We start from the raw sequence: 15,250 nt of genomic DNA, 5'->3' as shown, positions 1-15,250 counted from the left end.
CTTTTTAAAAAAAAAAACTTTTAAACTTGATTTTGTTATTAATTAAATACCAAATAAATTATATAAATTCTTCAAAATACCTTTACTCTCAATTTTAGTTTAGGGTGTGTTTAAGATATCCTCAAACTCATAACACCTATATACTTCTCTAATAAGTGTATGATTGCACAATGCAGGTCTAGCTAAATGCGCCTTAGCTCCACATATTGCTAGTATTTGAACAGGCGAGTGAAGTCACCGTCCCTAGTTATTAATAGGATATTGTTGGAGCATCCAAATTTTTTTTTATTTTGTACGTTAGCACTAGATATTATAATTTTCTATCATCCTCCTAACATTTCTCCATTTTCGTAGCTGTAACTCTGAAATAATACTTAGAGTAAGATTTTTTCATAATTTCCATAATAGTTAATTCACCTTTTTCAAATAGCGAGTTGTTAGTCTATACTATATACAAACTTTTTTATTCGTTGTTCAAAATATTATTAATATAATTTTATTATATAAATATTGATTTTCAAATTTAGTAACTTACGTAATCACAACACTGACATATGTCAATATTAACAGAAATATGTTAACTTATAGTGTTAATGCTAACATTTGAGGACATATCATATCATTTTGGGTTAGAGAATGAGCATCTAGATGATTTTTAGTCGAATCTGTGCTGAATTCTTCACTAAATCGGCTAAAAGATATTTTTTGATTTAATGTTTCCACAAATAAAAATATCACTTCCCATAAATAATTTACTGATATTATATTGTGAACTGCTTATGTACTAATGATTCTAAGAATTAAAAAATCAAATAAAAGCGAAAAATGTGTATACACATTCATATTTGTCTATATTTTCGAAATAATAATATATACTGGGTCTTTCGTTTTTTAAAATTCTTGTAGTGGGTTAAAAAAAATTGTAATTCTTCTTTTTTTAAAAAAATTATATTGAAAAAACAAAAACTTATTTTTCTTCAAAAAAAATTTAATCTAAGCCATGTAATTTAAAAATTAATAATTAATGGAGATGATAAAGGGAGAATAAAAAGAATATTCTTGTTTTGAGATTGTAAATATAAAAATAAACATTTAATTTTGGGTATTAAGTCGCACACTTTAATTAATATGTGTATTTTTCCAAACGAAAAATTTCAGATATCAAATTTCAAAATAAGAAATAGACGATCTTTTCTTTTTGATTTTTTTTGTTGTCATTCGTAATTGATAGAGTAATAGTACAAAAATCACTGGAACTGGAAGCGGCTTAGCTTGTTGTGTTATAAGAACTGCGCCCTTGACTCTCTCAGTTAGAAGAATGTCAATTTGCTAGGAAGACGATCAAAAATGAGTATAGTGCACATGCTGACACCTGAAATCACACGTGTGGAGATTATAGGGTCCATCAAAAGCACTATGACGTGGAAGAGCGTTTAGGAACGCATTACCAAATAAAACATGAAACAGTAACCGTGGATTATCGAGCTATCTTTTGTTTGTATACCGTTGGATTCTCTCAACCATCGAGAACCGTGAAACTGGACTTATGTCGGTGCATGGTTCTGCAAAAGTCTCAAATACACAAGTTAAGGAAAGTGATTGTTACACCAAAAACGACAAATCCTTTCTTTAAAGTTCACAAAAGTTTATAGGAAAAAAAATAATGTAAAGTGCAAGCGAGGAGAATGATGGCGTAATGCGTCAGCCGTCAGGGATAGTTTCATTTACAAAAAAAATACACATGGTATGTTAACGAAATTAACAAAAATTAGGATCATATTTTTCTCATTTTCTTAATCAGCCTTGTATTAGATTTTTAATTAGCCTTGGTATTAGATTATTTGATAGATTCGGCTAGCCAAACCGAAGAAACCAAAGATTATAAAAACAAAGTTATCTCAACTTTGTTTAGTTTCGAGTTGGCGCATTATACAGAACACCAACATCACATCCAACACAATAACAAATTCCCAAAGGAAACAACTTGCAACTAAATTCTATAAATAAGATGGTTAACAGAAAGAATAAAAGGTCATGAAACTAGTTCGACATATTATCTATAGAAGGAGAAATTGAATTATTGATTCCTCTGACTTAACGACCAAGACGTAGATTAGACTCAAAACAAGAAAAACAAGGATCTTTTTTATTTTTTTTTTGTTTTTCTCCTTATCAGCCTAGGTATTTCTCTATTAATTGATAGATTTGGTTAGCCAAGTTGAAGAAACCAAAGGTTATAAAAACATTGTTATTTCAACCTTGTTTTAGTATTACGGGCTAAAGAGTCAGCTTTTCCAATAACAATAACGAAACGATTTTTTTCGACGATCAATAACGATTCTAACATCACAACCAACACACACACACACACAAAACAAAATCAGGAAAAAAAACACAAAACACAAAGTCTATAAAACAAGATAGTTATGGAAAAAAAAAAGTCAAGAAATTAGTAAGACATATATCTATATATCAGGGAAATTGAATTTATTGATCCATCTGAATCTGATTTTACAGTTCCAGGCGAGGATTAGTCTCAAAACAAGAGAAACAAATCTATTCTTGATTTTGTTTTTCGTTTGAATAAGAAAGTTGTGTAGACAAAGCCATTATCAACGCACTAGCAAAACAAAACAAAAAGCTATGACACTTGAATTTTCTCTCCACTCGACCAAAAAAAATAAAAGTTTGATGGCTTCAATGTCAAGACTCATGACTATTGTTAAATTCCGAGCTTTTAAAGTTGGTCATACGTTATAATGCTTAAAATGTATATTTTTGTATTGGGTATGAGATTTTATCTCCTATTGTTTTTTTTTAATCTCCTACTGTTTTCATTATAACCTTTTAAAATTCATATATTAAAAATAATATACAAATAAAAATCTTTAATTTTTATACTATTTTAAATCCACTACTTTATAGTATTTCTTTTACTATCTATTTATTGTTTTTTTTTTTTTGCCAACAGATTACAAGATTGACTCAAACGAGCCAATTAGACGGGAAGTTATTCACAAAGGTGATTGGAAGCGACTCCACTCTAGCACGACGCGCCAGTTTGTCCGCTCTACCATTCTGTGATCTTGGTACCTGAACGAGAGAGAATGAAAGGAATTCACCCTTATCTTCATCAATAGCGTCCAGATATGTTTTGAAAGCAGACCACTCGAAAGGCGAATACACCATCTTCACCAAATCAGAACAGTCTGTGAGAAAGACGACTTTCTCGTTATCAGCACCAATCATACACCTCATTGCCCAGGTAAGGGCCTCTACCTCTGCGTGGAGCGGTGACAAGCTACAACGAGAATTAGATGCACCCATGGTGGGAGATTCTCCGTTAGGAGAAATGCAATACCATCCTCTGCCCATAAACTGATCAGTCGCCTTCCAAGATCCATCTACAAAGCATCGGTAACTAGATTCATAACCGTGAGCCACATTACAAGTCTGAGTCATAGATCTGGGTAGAGGCCGAGGGACATCAGTAGAAAAGGATCCGGATAGGTCTTCCTGGGCTGAAGACCACAGCCTGGATTCCTCCTCTGCTAACCGTAGGATTGCTACCGGGTTGGAGTCCAAGTTACTAAATAGTTTATCATTCCGAGCCTTCCAAATATACCATAGAATATCTACTTATTGTTATTGTTGTTAAAAGATTTTTTTTTTTGTTAAAAGAAATTTAAGTATTTACGTAACTACAGTAAAACTTCTATAAATTAATAATGTTGGGACTAAGACATTTTATTAATTTATAGTGATATTAATTTATCTATAAATTAATAATTATTATTTTATAGTGTAAATTAATAATTATTAATTTATAGATATATTTTTAATTATTTATTTTTTAAAAAATTATGAATTGGAACAACTATAGCAAAATAAGATTAAACTTTCGGATGTTATAAATTTTATGGTTTAGGAATTGAACTTGTAATATTTAGAAAGCACTATTTACAATAAATTACAAATATTATAGACAAATTGACTTATACACATGAGACACATAAATTCAAATCTATGAATAATAATATCAATTCTCCTATTTTAATAATCTGTCAAATTATCAAATTGTAAATGATGCATATCTAAAAATTAAAACTTTAAATTTAATTATTTGTATGACATGTTATAAAATATTTTAGAGATATCATTATAGGTTGAAAATACAACATTACAATTGTTCTATAGAATTGAGCTTTAGGAGAAACGTACACTATTATATCAGTATATATATATATATATATATAAATTTACATAATTATTAATTTATGATATTATTGGGATCATATTTTATAAGGAGATTTCGAAAAATTATTATCTTATTATCTTATCAAATATTGTTAATTTTTACACTGGTCCAACTTGGGACCAGTAAAATTTATTAATTTATAATGTTTATTAATTTATAGAGTATTAATTTATAGAGGTTTTACTGTATATCTTTCATCAAATAATTTTGTGTTAGTTTATATTACCAATTAAATTTTTTTTTTGCATTGTAGTTACTAGTTAGTAGTTATTATGATTTTCATTTCGACGACTATGATGACTTATGTCTGATGCATTTACTATTTTCAATTCTCAGTTGCGTGTCTCTAAAATATGTTACGACTTTACCATAAATAAATACTATATATATATATATATATATATCATGAAAGAGAGAATCTATAACATTATGAAGAGATCCTGACAATGTCCGTCAACATTTCTCCGCGTATACGCGTCTTCCCCACAAATGCAACAGTTTTGTGTTTTTCTTTTTTCCTTCTCAAGCTTTTTGTCATGTAATGTTCGAAGAAAGAATCACTACAAAGCTTAAACTTCTCTACAGAATATATTAAAAATATTCAAGGAGAAGATGGTGGACAGTGTCATAGTGAATCCATAAATAGTCTTTACTATTTTTATCAACACTTAAATAGTGTTAAAATGTTCACTGAAATTAATTACAATAAAAACTACAATTTGAAATTCGTAAGATATTACTATTCTTTTATTTTATCATTATGGTTATTACTTATAAACTGAATGATCTATTATGTATACTATTATTATTTTTAAATATTATTTGCTTGTCTGCCAAACTCGATCCCTTTAATTTAGTTTGGTTAGCCATTTTCGTTGTTCTCTTAGAATTAGAAAGATGGGAGAAAGTTACGTAGAGTTTTTGTGAGTTCTTCTTTGTTAAAAAAAAAAAGAGTTTTTGTGAGTTCTTAATGGTTTTTCCGTCCCAAACCACAACAAACTAGCAACTTGAAATTAAATCGGTAAAAAAAAATTGTTGGTATTGACCTACATCTCCAAACACTATTTTTTGATTCACGGATGTTATACTTATTGATACTTGATACATATCACAATCATATTAATTTGTAATTTTGAAAAATCAAATTTTATATAATAACAGAATAAAAAGTATATTTATTTACCTTGTTTTTTTTAAAAAATAATAGTTTTTCTGCATTTGAAAGTTTTCATAATGTATAGATTTAATAGGTTTTAAGTGTTTTACACATTAAAATCTTATTATTATAGTTGACAAATGTAATGATAATTTTAATTAGTAATTTTGACAAACTAAACGTTATATAGTAAAATATTTATGCATAGTTATTTTACCAAAGCTAAAAATCAAAAATGAAATATTAAACGTTGAATTTGCTTAAAGTTTACAAATTAATTTAAAATTCAGTAAATTACCTTTTGCTTTCCATGTAATCCTCAATTTTTAAAATTGATATCAAAAGTGGGTAAAAGACCCAAATTGTTGCATACTCTCTCCTCACCAGCAAACACAATTGTATATACATTATTTTGTTTGGATTAAAATTTATACTAGTATTTAATTTGGTTCTTTTTTAAAAGAAGTGCGTATGAAACCGACACCTCTCTGAGACAAAAAAAAAAAAAAAAAAAAAAAAAAAAAAAAAAAAAAAAAAAAAGAAAAANGAAGAGTGTGAAGAGAGCCAAAGTATATGTTTTCAAAAAGTCTCTCTCTCTTTCTTTCTTCGTTACCTCACTCTGATAACACCTCTTCACCTCACACACACACACGCACGCGCTTTCGGATCCGTCTCCTTGACCCGCCCATTAGATCCGAATCCATTATCCTCCCGGGTCAGTCTCTTTTCTTTTAATTTCTCCTTCTTCCCAAAGTTTTCTCTTTCTCAAGCAAAAGTGTCTCTTCTTCTTCTGCTTCTTGGGAGAACTGAGAGGATTACAAGATCCATGTAAGAACCCCATCATCTCATAATTTGTTTTTAGTCTCAACCCAGAAACCCCTTAAAAACCCAGAAATCTAATTAAATTAAAAAATGGTTTTTGATTTATAGATTGTTAAATCATCATAGTATTTAAATGCCGTTTCTTATAAAATTTGCTTTTTTTTTTTTTAATAAAATTTCTTGGTCCAATTTTTTTAATCAAAGTTATAATCTTTGCATGTCATCTCCCCTTCAGAGTTCATATTTTTCTTTAATATATATTTTAAAGGTTTTATTTTTTCATCTTCTTTTCTCCGTTGCAAATATTTCTCCGCTGATTAGAGGAATTTAATTTAAAGAATTCTTTTTTTTTTTTTTTGGCATATTCTTTGAAAAATCTCATTCTAGATTTAATTTTGTTGATTATATTTAAAAAAAAAAAAAAGGTAACTAGAATACCAAAAAGTACGGTACTTTTTTGATTTATATAACTTATCTGATTCTAATTTATCGGCATAATTTTTTATATAATGTGTTGTATGAATCTCTCTGATGAGTTTTATTTTATTTGATATTATGAAACAGATTGAAGAAGAAGAAAATCGTAACCGTAAAAATGCTGAAAACAAGAGCAATGTTTCCTCTCAAGGATCATCAGTCTTTGGATCAACCACCATCTGATCTTGTCGGCCTCAAACCGATCACTAACCCACTGGCTCTGAGTCTTTTGATCGGTCTGAACAACAACAAGTGCATCTCAGATTCTGATTTCGTCAGGAGTCCCAAATCTCCTCTTGAATTCAGGATGTTGTCTACAATGGCTGCTGATCCTTTTTTCCTCAGATCATCATCACTCACTCCTCCTCATCTTAGCTGTTGTTGTCGCCCTTCTGCTAAAGTTGGCTTAAGCATTGTTGATGATCGGAGTTTGTTGCCTGATGTTGTGTTTGGACCCGCGTTGAGGATCAAATGTTCCAAGGTTAGGGACAACCACCGTCCCAAGTTGTTGTTCCCTGTAGCCAAGATTGAAAAGGAAAAAAGATCTGGTGTCGTTTTCGAAATCGGTGATAACTCATCTGAGGCTGAACAGATTGGGTTGAGGAACCGTTCCTTTTCCGCTAATGATTGTCTGAGGAAAACCAGAGTTCTGTCTGGATCCAAGTTGGGCGTTGAAGGGGAGAGTGGTGGTTCTTCTGACAATGCATTCTCCTCTTGTCTGTCTGAGGATGACATGGAGGATTACACTTGCATCATTGCACATGGTCCTAACCCGAAAACCACTCATATTTATGGTGACCGAGTTTTAGAGTGTCACAAGGATGAGTCCAAGGGGTATGAGAAGCATATCGGAACACAGTCCGATTCCATTCTTGCATCTGCTAACTTCCTCAGCGTTTGTAACTTCTGCAACAAGAAACTCGAAGGTGGCGAAGACATTTACATGTACCGGTGCGTGCTCCTTTTCCAATACTCTGTTAACACTCACTCACACACACAAATGTCTAGACTTAGGATGATTATGAGTTGCATAGTCTGAGGAAAATGGTTTAGTGGTTGTGAAAAAATCTAAACTTGTGATGTTTGTGAATTGCAGAGAGAAACCATTTTGCAGTGAAGAGTGTCGTTCAGAGGAGATGATGATAGATGAGGAGGACCTGGAAGATCCGTGCATTGTTATGCATGAATCTTTAAAGAAGCTCTTCTGAACAAAGAAGCAGCTAAGATGGTGGCCAATGGGACGAGCTTTTATAGACCCGACCATCGTCTTTTAACTACCTAAAGACTTATTATTATGTAATGACTAGTGTCATGCCAATGTTAGGTAACATTTGGCATTAAACCCGTTCATCCGTCTACAAAGAGCTGTGTTTATGCACATCTATTAGCCGCTGCAGCAGCCACGGATGGATTGGCCGGCCTTATTTTTGTATATTTTGTAATGGGTTTCGTTTTTTTTTCTTTTTCTTTTGGATATCGAAGTTGAAGGATACTACCTACTAGTAAGATCTTAACTGAATAAGTTTAGAGTGTTGGTTACAAGAAAGGGATTGCGTAAACACTCCATTTTCTTTTTGAGTCTTGTTTTTGAGGATCTTCCTATGGCCTCTTAAGTTTGTATGAAGATTTTAATTAAATAAGTAATATTTATCTATTATGTTACAACTATATCTTTTGCAAACAGAATAGCCAGCATCTTCGGATTTGATCTACGCAGCAGCTGGTTGTTGTTTAGAGAGGGTCTGAAGTTTTGGTGTCTTGATCACACCCAATTTCGGCCATTTCCAAAAGCATGAGAATAATACTATTGAGAGAGAACAAACTCTGTAGGAGAAAAAGAAAAGCAACTCAAGTAACTCTGTCAATGTAATCAACAACTGAGGTGACAGCATACGTTCATAGAGAGTATATTACTATTGAGGGAGGAAGGACGTACGTTCGTCTCTTAAACTTAGAGATAAGTTCTTTGTTCATTGATATCCTTAGTTTAGATTGCACACGACCTCAGTTATTATACGGCATGATTTTTGTCAACATGTCTGTCGGATTAGTACTTTTCAGAATCTTCTTAAGCATCATCACTCCATCTTCCGAGTTCCGACAACCATACTTTCACAGACTCGAACATACGTTCACAAGATTAACCATGCGTCCACGGAATTTAACATACGTTCACATAAACACGTGATTCCATAACACTTTTGATTATGCTTGGATTTTCGATCAGTTAAAATATACAAACTAATAATCCTCCTACGTTGGTTTGTATAAAATTATTAAATTTACGTGTTACGTTGACGCAGTAACACATGGTTTTACTAAAACTTTCAAACTGATATGGAATTCAAAACATATATATATATTTTTTTTTGGTAAGGAGAGGGAAGACGAAGTCTCCTGCAATTTATTAAGAAAGAAAAATAAACTAATTACAACCGAACAGATCTAAGAGGCGCAGAACCGTTTGCATCTTCACATACAATGGAGTTAACAACCTCCAAAGACAAAACATAGTTTGCTAACCCATCTATAAGACGGTTAGCTTCCCTATATACACACGCGAAATACGGATTATCCAATCTCTCAAAAGAAAGTCATGGCACAAGAGCACCAGAAAAAACAGCGGATCATTAATCCCTGTCTGTAAAAATTCCACCACTATCTCAGAATCTATCTCAAGCTCAAGTCGCGTGATCGATCGCTCCCAAGCATATACAAACCGTAGTAGACTCCAAAGCTCCGCCAGTGAAGGTGAACAAATACCAATATTCAACACAAAACCTCCACCCCAATTCCCGAATTCAAAACATATTTTACAATTGAAGTAAATGATTCTTATATTCAATTCGAGATTAAACATATTTAAATATTTCTGGGCTACAAAATAAAAATTTGGGAAAATTGGTGTTACAAAAGATTTGAAAACTCGTTTTGCCTTTTCAAAGTTGACACTATAAAATCCAGGATTTTGTTATGCGTTATTTAATGTACATTTTTTTTTTTTGGAAAGAGATCATACTATATATGTTTTCTATCAACAAAACATTACACTGAAAATAGACTCTTTTATTAGTTGCACAATCCAGAGAAAATGAGTTTACAAATAATACATTACGAAATCTTGTTCTACAAGTCCAACTTAGACAATTTGCCTTACAATCGAAAGAAAGAAAAATTAAAGGGAAAAAACGAGAAACAATATATTAAAATTTGAGGAAGTTCCTTTGGTCTAGCGGTTTACTAAGGGCTTATTAATATTTCTATATTAGGTCTGGATTTTGAGCACTAGTAAACGTATTTTATTCAGATTAATGATGTAAAGCTTATCGGAAAGTCCAGAGTGTCGCATGCAGAGCTGTTCGTCGTGGTCTCGTATGTTGCGGGGAGAATCTGTCCAGTATAGGGATGTCGTACACGCAGAGCCGTCTGTGTTGCGGATATAGCATGTCCATCATAAGGATGTCATACATACAGTTGCGTCCATGTTGCAGAGAGAGCATGTCTATCATGAGAATGTCGTACATGCATAACCGTTAAACCGTATGTTGTAGATTCAAATGCTACATAAAGAACTGCTAGTTTCTTTAATGATATTTTTCATAAGGGGATAATTGTATGAGCCTATTGCCTAAATAGTCCATTGAGCATATATGTTTTATAAATTGAACGTCTTTTAACAAAAAAAAGAACTGGTGGTAGAATTATTGTTTATTGGAGCTGTTCATCATAATCGCATGTGTTTCAAATAGTTGAATATCATCATATTAGAATTAGATAAATATATTTAGTGTAATATAGAGGACAAGAAGAAAAAAATAGTCAAAGCAAACTAAAGTTGTTAAAAGAACGGAGAAATCGATTGATCATAAACCTGTTAAAAATATATAAATATAAAAGTGTCGCCATATGGATTCGACTACGGGGTTCAAAATTTAATATGGTTTCCCCTGACTTCAGGAGAGTAGTCTTTATGCCTATAAAACTTTTAGGATCACTCATAAATTATAAAAATAAAGATTGTATATATATTACAAATAACATTTTATCATTTAAAGATGTCGAAACATAACAATATCGTGAGTATTTTGAACAAGTATGAATGAAGCAGAAAGAAATTAATCAACTTCAGTTGACCTCACATCTCACAAGACAAGATCCTCCACTATTTCTCCATTATCTATCTTCTTTATAAAAATAATATACATGAGATCACTTCACAATGTAAGATGAGATCACTTAATTATCCCTGCATTATCTTCATCTTCGTCCTAATACTTACAAAACTGTATTAAAAGTCTATTTGATTAATTAAATGTTGGTTACTCAAAAAACTCATTATTCCTTGGTTACGAAGATGAGTAACTGAATATGTTAATGTCACCATAATTTTACTGAAACAAAAAGTTCTACACAGAAACATAGTATAAGATTAGATACCAATGGTTCATTAATAATCAATACGGAGTATTTTCCTAAAATCAGATATACAAATCACATTTTTTAATTTAATTTTTAAAATGTACAGTCTCATAAATTTAAATAAAAATAACCTATATATCATCATTGAATTCGCAACAACTAGTCACGTGATAGGAAAACGAACAATCTATAATGATAAGTCGCAGTAGTTGCAAAACGAACAATAGGTAACGACATTGCGTGTCACAGTCGCTAGCGATGGACGGACAAAGCCAGCGACTTTCCATTGCCGGTTAATTCATGTACTCAATAATAAATACACTGTTCTTATATTGTATGTTGAGCATTGACTTTTGTTTTATATAAATATACATCTTGCCATAAAATCACCTGCAACTTCAGGAGGTGTTAACTGTTTACTGAAGATATAAAAATATGTGCCCCCTATTAAATTCTTAATCAATTTAGTTGACGTCTAATTAAATCGTAAACATATATTAAGGATAAGTTTGATAAATTAATTAAGGCAAATTTTATAGAACACACAATAAAGAATCAGATACTGTCGTCATCTGAGTTTTTTTTTTTTTTTTGATTTTTATTGTCAACGCTAAGATATAAAGAGAGAGACGCTTCTTATAGCTCTGTTTCGATACAGAACAAAAAACAATGGAGTCTCAGTCTCAGAGTGGTCAACCTGAAACCCCAAAACGTTCTCGGTTCACCGGTATGTTCCATAAGCTAAGGACTAATCTTGTTTTCAGGTCGAAGCTAGCCGAAATAAACGGTGCAATGGGTGATCTTGGTACTTACATACCAATCGTTCTTGCTTTAACTCTGGCCAAGGATTTGGATTTAGGTACTACGCTGATATTCACCGGCATATACAACGCGATAACCGGAGCGGTTTACGGTGTCCCCATGCCGGTTCAACCGATGAAATCGATAGCAGCCGTGGCGATTTCGTCTACCGCTGAAGATTTCGGTATACCGGAGATTATGGCTGCCGGAATTTGCACCGGAGGGATCTTGTTCGTGTTAGGGATCTCTGGTTTGATGCAGCTTGTGTTTAATATTATTCCTTTATCGGTTGTTAGAGGGATTCAATTGTCACAAGGCTTAGCCTTTGCGATGTCTGCGGTTAAGTATATAAGGAAAGAGCAGAACTTTACAAAGTCTAAGAGTGTTGGTGATAGGCCATGGTTAGGGCTTGATGGTTTGGTTTTGGCTTTGGTTTGTGTTCTGTTTATAGTTCTTGTGAATGGAGATGGGGAAGAAAAGGAGGAAGAAGAAGAAGATGGTTCGAGAGGAAGAAGAAGAAGACGGATAAGGAGTTTTATAGCTAATGTGCCATCTGCTCTGTTGATATTCTTGTTAGGTGTTGTTTTGGCTTTTATAAGGAAGCCGAGTATTGTACACGACATCAGGTTTGGACCGTCGAAGATGAAGGTTGTGAGGATAACCAAAAAAGCATGGAAGAATGGGTTTTTGAAAGGGACGATTCCGCAGTTACCTCTGTCTGTTCTTAACTCTGTTGTGGCTGTGTGTAAGCTGTCGTATGATCTGTTTCCGGAGAAGGAGTTCTCGGCTGCATCGGTTTCGATGACTGTTGGGCTGATGAATATGGTGGGATGTTGGTTTGGGGCAATGCCTACTTGTCATGGAGCAGGTGGGTTAGCCGGGCAGTACAAGTTTGGTGGGAGGAGTGGTGGGTGTGTAGCACTGTTGGGAGTAGCCAAAATGGTGCTAGGGTTGGTGTTAGGAGGTTCATTGGTGGGTATATTGGATAAGTTTCCCGTGGGTGTGCTTGGGGCTTTGCTACTATTTGCAGGGATAGAGCTTGCAATGGCTGCTAGGGATATGAATACAAAGGGAGATGCATTTGTGATGCTTATTTGCACAGCCGTGTCTTTGGGCTCAAATGCTGCCATTGGCTTTGTAGCTGGGATTCTTTTGTATGTGGTTTTGTGGATGAGGAACTACAAGCGAAGCACCCTTCCTCTGCGATCCGATGAACATCCTTGAAAGTCTGCTTTTGTGTTTAGTGTTCACTTTTCTTCTCTTATTCTATGCTTTCTAATAATAAGTTCAAAACTTCATTGAACTGCATGTCACTACTCTGATTGATTTCGAGTAAACTCAGTGTACCATGTTTGTGATTAAGATATAAATAAAGAAAGTGAAGAGATACACCAAATTGCTCTGTAGCCATTCGGTAAGCAACAGATTTTCAAAAGATATTTGGTGCCTAAGTAAAAACTCAGACATGATCTGAATAAGTTAGCTCTATGGTCTCATCTGAGTATTTGAAGGATAGTATCAAAAATCAGGAGGAAACTTGGTGCTGTGTTAGCTTCAAGATTTTCTCCATCACCTTCACCCGTTACTTGGGATATGAACGTACTATCACCTAAGGGCTTAGCCCTCTTTTTCCATACTTTCTTAATCCAATCCTGACCTTTTTCATCTATTCCAATGTCCCTGTTTAACAAACAAAAACTCACCATCTTTCACTGCTGTGACTAGAAGACTGTCCATTTTCCAGATTCAACTGAGATGCTAAATTAGATTCCTTGATATCCTTTTTTTTTCTGAGCCCTTTTATATATTTGGCTTGAAAAATCTGATAGTGGACACTCTTGTGATCAACCAGCAGCCCATCTTAAAGTTTTGCACAAAACTGTATTAAAAACTCCTTTCATTCTACAATGCCGTCAAAGCCCCTTAAAGACTATTGTTAAATTGATTCTATTTATCATTTTTATTTGTTAGTAATGACTCACAGTGTAATCAATCGAGTTTTTTAACGATCAATAAAATATAAATAAGATATCGACTTATACATTGGCTAAAACAATGAAAATTAACAAATTGACAAAGATTAAAAATTCAAACGCACCTCAGATATAAGAGAAGAACATGGCAAATAATGGTTTACAAGATAGTTATCCGTGCTATACAACACTAGAAAATGTTTGAGTAAACTTTACTGTAATTTGTTTGTTGTAAAATGATAGTAAAAGTTTCATTTGATTTATTCTATATATTTTATAAGTCCATGTATGGTGATAAAAAAACAGAAGTTAATCTATAAGTCCATTGATGGTGCTAACTACAAATTAGTCCTAACATAAAATAAATAAAATCATCGTGATAGTAACATTATTTTACAAAGCTGATTCATATCAATATTTTAAAAATTTGCGGAAAATAAGTTTAAACTAGATCATTATGACAAATAAAATTGTTTAAGGAACTATGTACGTAATCAGATGTCATATATATAAATGAGGTTTAATTTCAATAATTTTAAAATTCACGATAAATAAGTTACAGCTGAAATGAAGTTGTTTTAGTTAGTGAATTATGTACAATATGAACTGTCGTATCAATGATTTCATACTTCGCATAAAACAAATTATCAGTCTAATGGATGATTAAAATTTACGGTACATATTTTAGTTATGCAACGGTGAATATAGAAAAATAAAATTACTAAAAAAACTATTAATAATCAGTGAACTTAATTAAGTAAATCCGTTACAAACATAATGACGTGTCTTATTCGTTATTTAAAATTTTGCGGGAAGTAAGCTGACAAAAATAGTATAACGAGAATTTCCCGGGAAAAAAGTTAATAAAAGTTTCTAAATTAATCTAAAAATGGCGTTACAATCGTTTTTTCTTCTTCTAGAGATGTCGTTACTACAACCGTTTTTGATTAGACAAATAAAAAACAATATCATTTGAGACTTTTTAGACTTAATTATATAGATTTAAGCAAAATTATCTCAATTTATGTTTGAATTTTACACAACTTGTTAAACAACATTGTAAACCTTTTATAACTAGTTCTGTAAAATTTTGGCTATAATTTTTTTTTGGGTCTAAGCTGTATATTCCTAAAAACAATTGAGTAAAAAAAAGACAAAACCACAAATTTATGAGGTACCAAAAGGTAAATTTACACAACGAATATAAATTCAGAGACACGAGCTTTTTAATGGCTTCTCCTCGCGTTATCTCCTTGTCCGATTTAGCCCTAACCTATACGGCTGCCACATCCAGATTTCCTCATCCTTATTAGGGAGGAACCAAAACCCTAATCCTATCTTGTT

The 15,250-nt window shown here is 32.5% G+C and overlaps 2 protein-coding genes across 4 annotated transcripts; both read left to right on the top strand.

Moving 5' to 3' along the window:
* Window positions 5,995-8,378, top strand: LOC104752204. 3 transcript variants are annotated; one of them, XM_010474280.2, is made up of 3 exons: window positions 5,995-6,242; window positions 6,801-7,658; window positions 7,810-8,378. In XM_010474280.2, the coding sequence occupies exons 2-3, from the start codon at window positions 6,832-6,834 to the stop codon at window positions 7,919-7,921; spliced, it is 939 nt and encodes a 312-aa protein (XP_010472582.1). In that variant the 5' UTR covers window positions 5,995-6,242; window positions 6,801-6,831; the 3' UTR covers window positions 7,922-8,378. The 3 variants fall into 3 exon arrangements, with proteins under 3 accessions (XP_010472582.1, XP_010472581.1, XP_010472580.1); XM_010474279.2 differs by having other exon boundaries at window positions 5,999-6,129; window positions 6,801-7,664; window positions 7,810-8,370; XM_010474278.2 differs by having other exon boundaries at window positions 5,999-6,242; window positions 6,801-7,664; window positions 7,810-8,370.
* LOC104752203 (molybdate transporter 1) lies at window positions 11,746-13,329 on the top strand. The gene has a single exon (XM_010474277.2). The coding sequence runs from the start codon at window positions 11,802-11,804 to the stop codon at window positions 13,155-13,157; it is 1,356 nt and encodes a 451-aa protein (XP_010472579.1). The 5' UTR covers window positions 11,746-11,801; the 3' UTR covers window positions 13,158-13,329.

This window comes from Camelina sativa, chromosome 16 (genome assembly GCF_000633955.1).
Source record: "Camelina sativa cultivar DH55 chromosome 16, Cs, whole genome shotgun sequence".
NCBI classification, from domain to species: domain Eukaryota; kingdom Viridiplantae; phylum Streptophyta; class Magnoliopsida; order Brassicales; family Brassicaceae; genus Camelina; species Camelina sativa.
The sequence above is the reverse complement of the archived record's forward strand: the minus strand, read 5'-3'. Positions and strand labels throughout refer to the sequence as shown.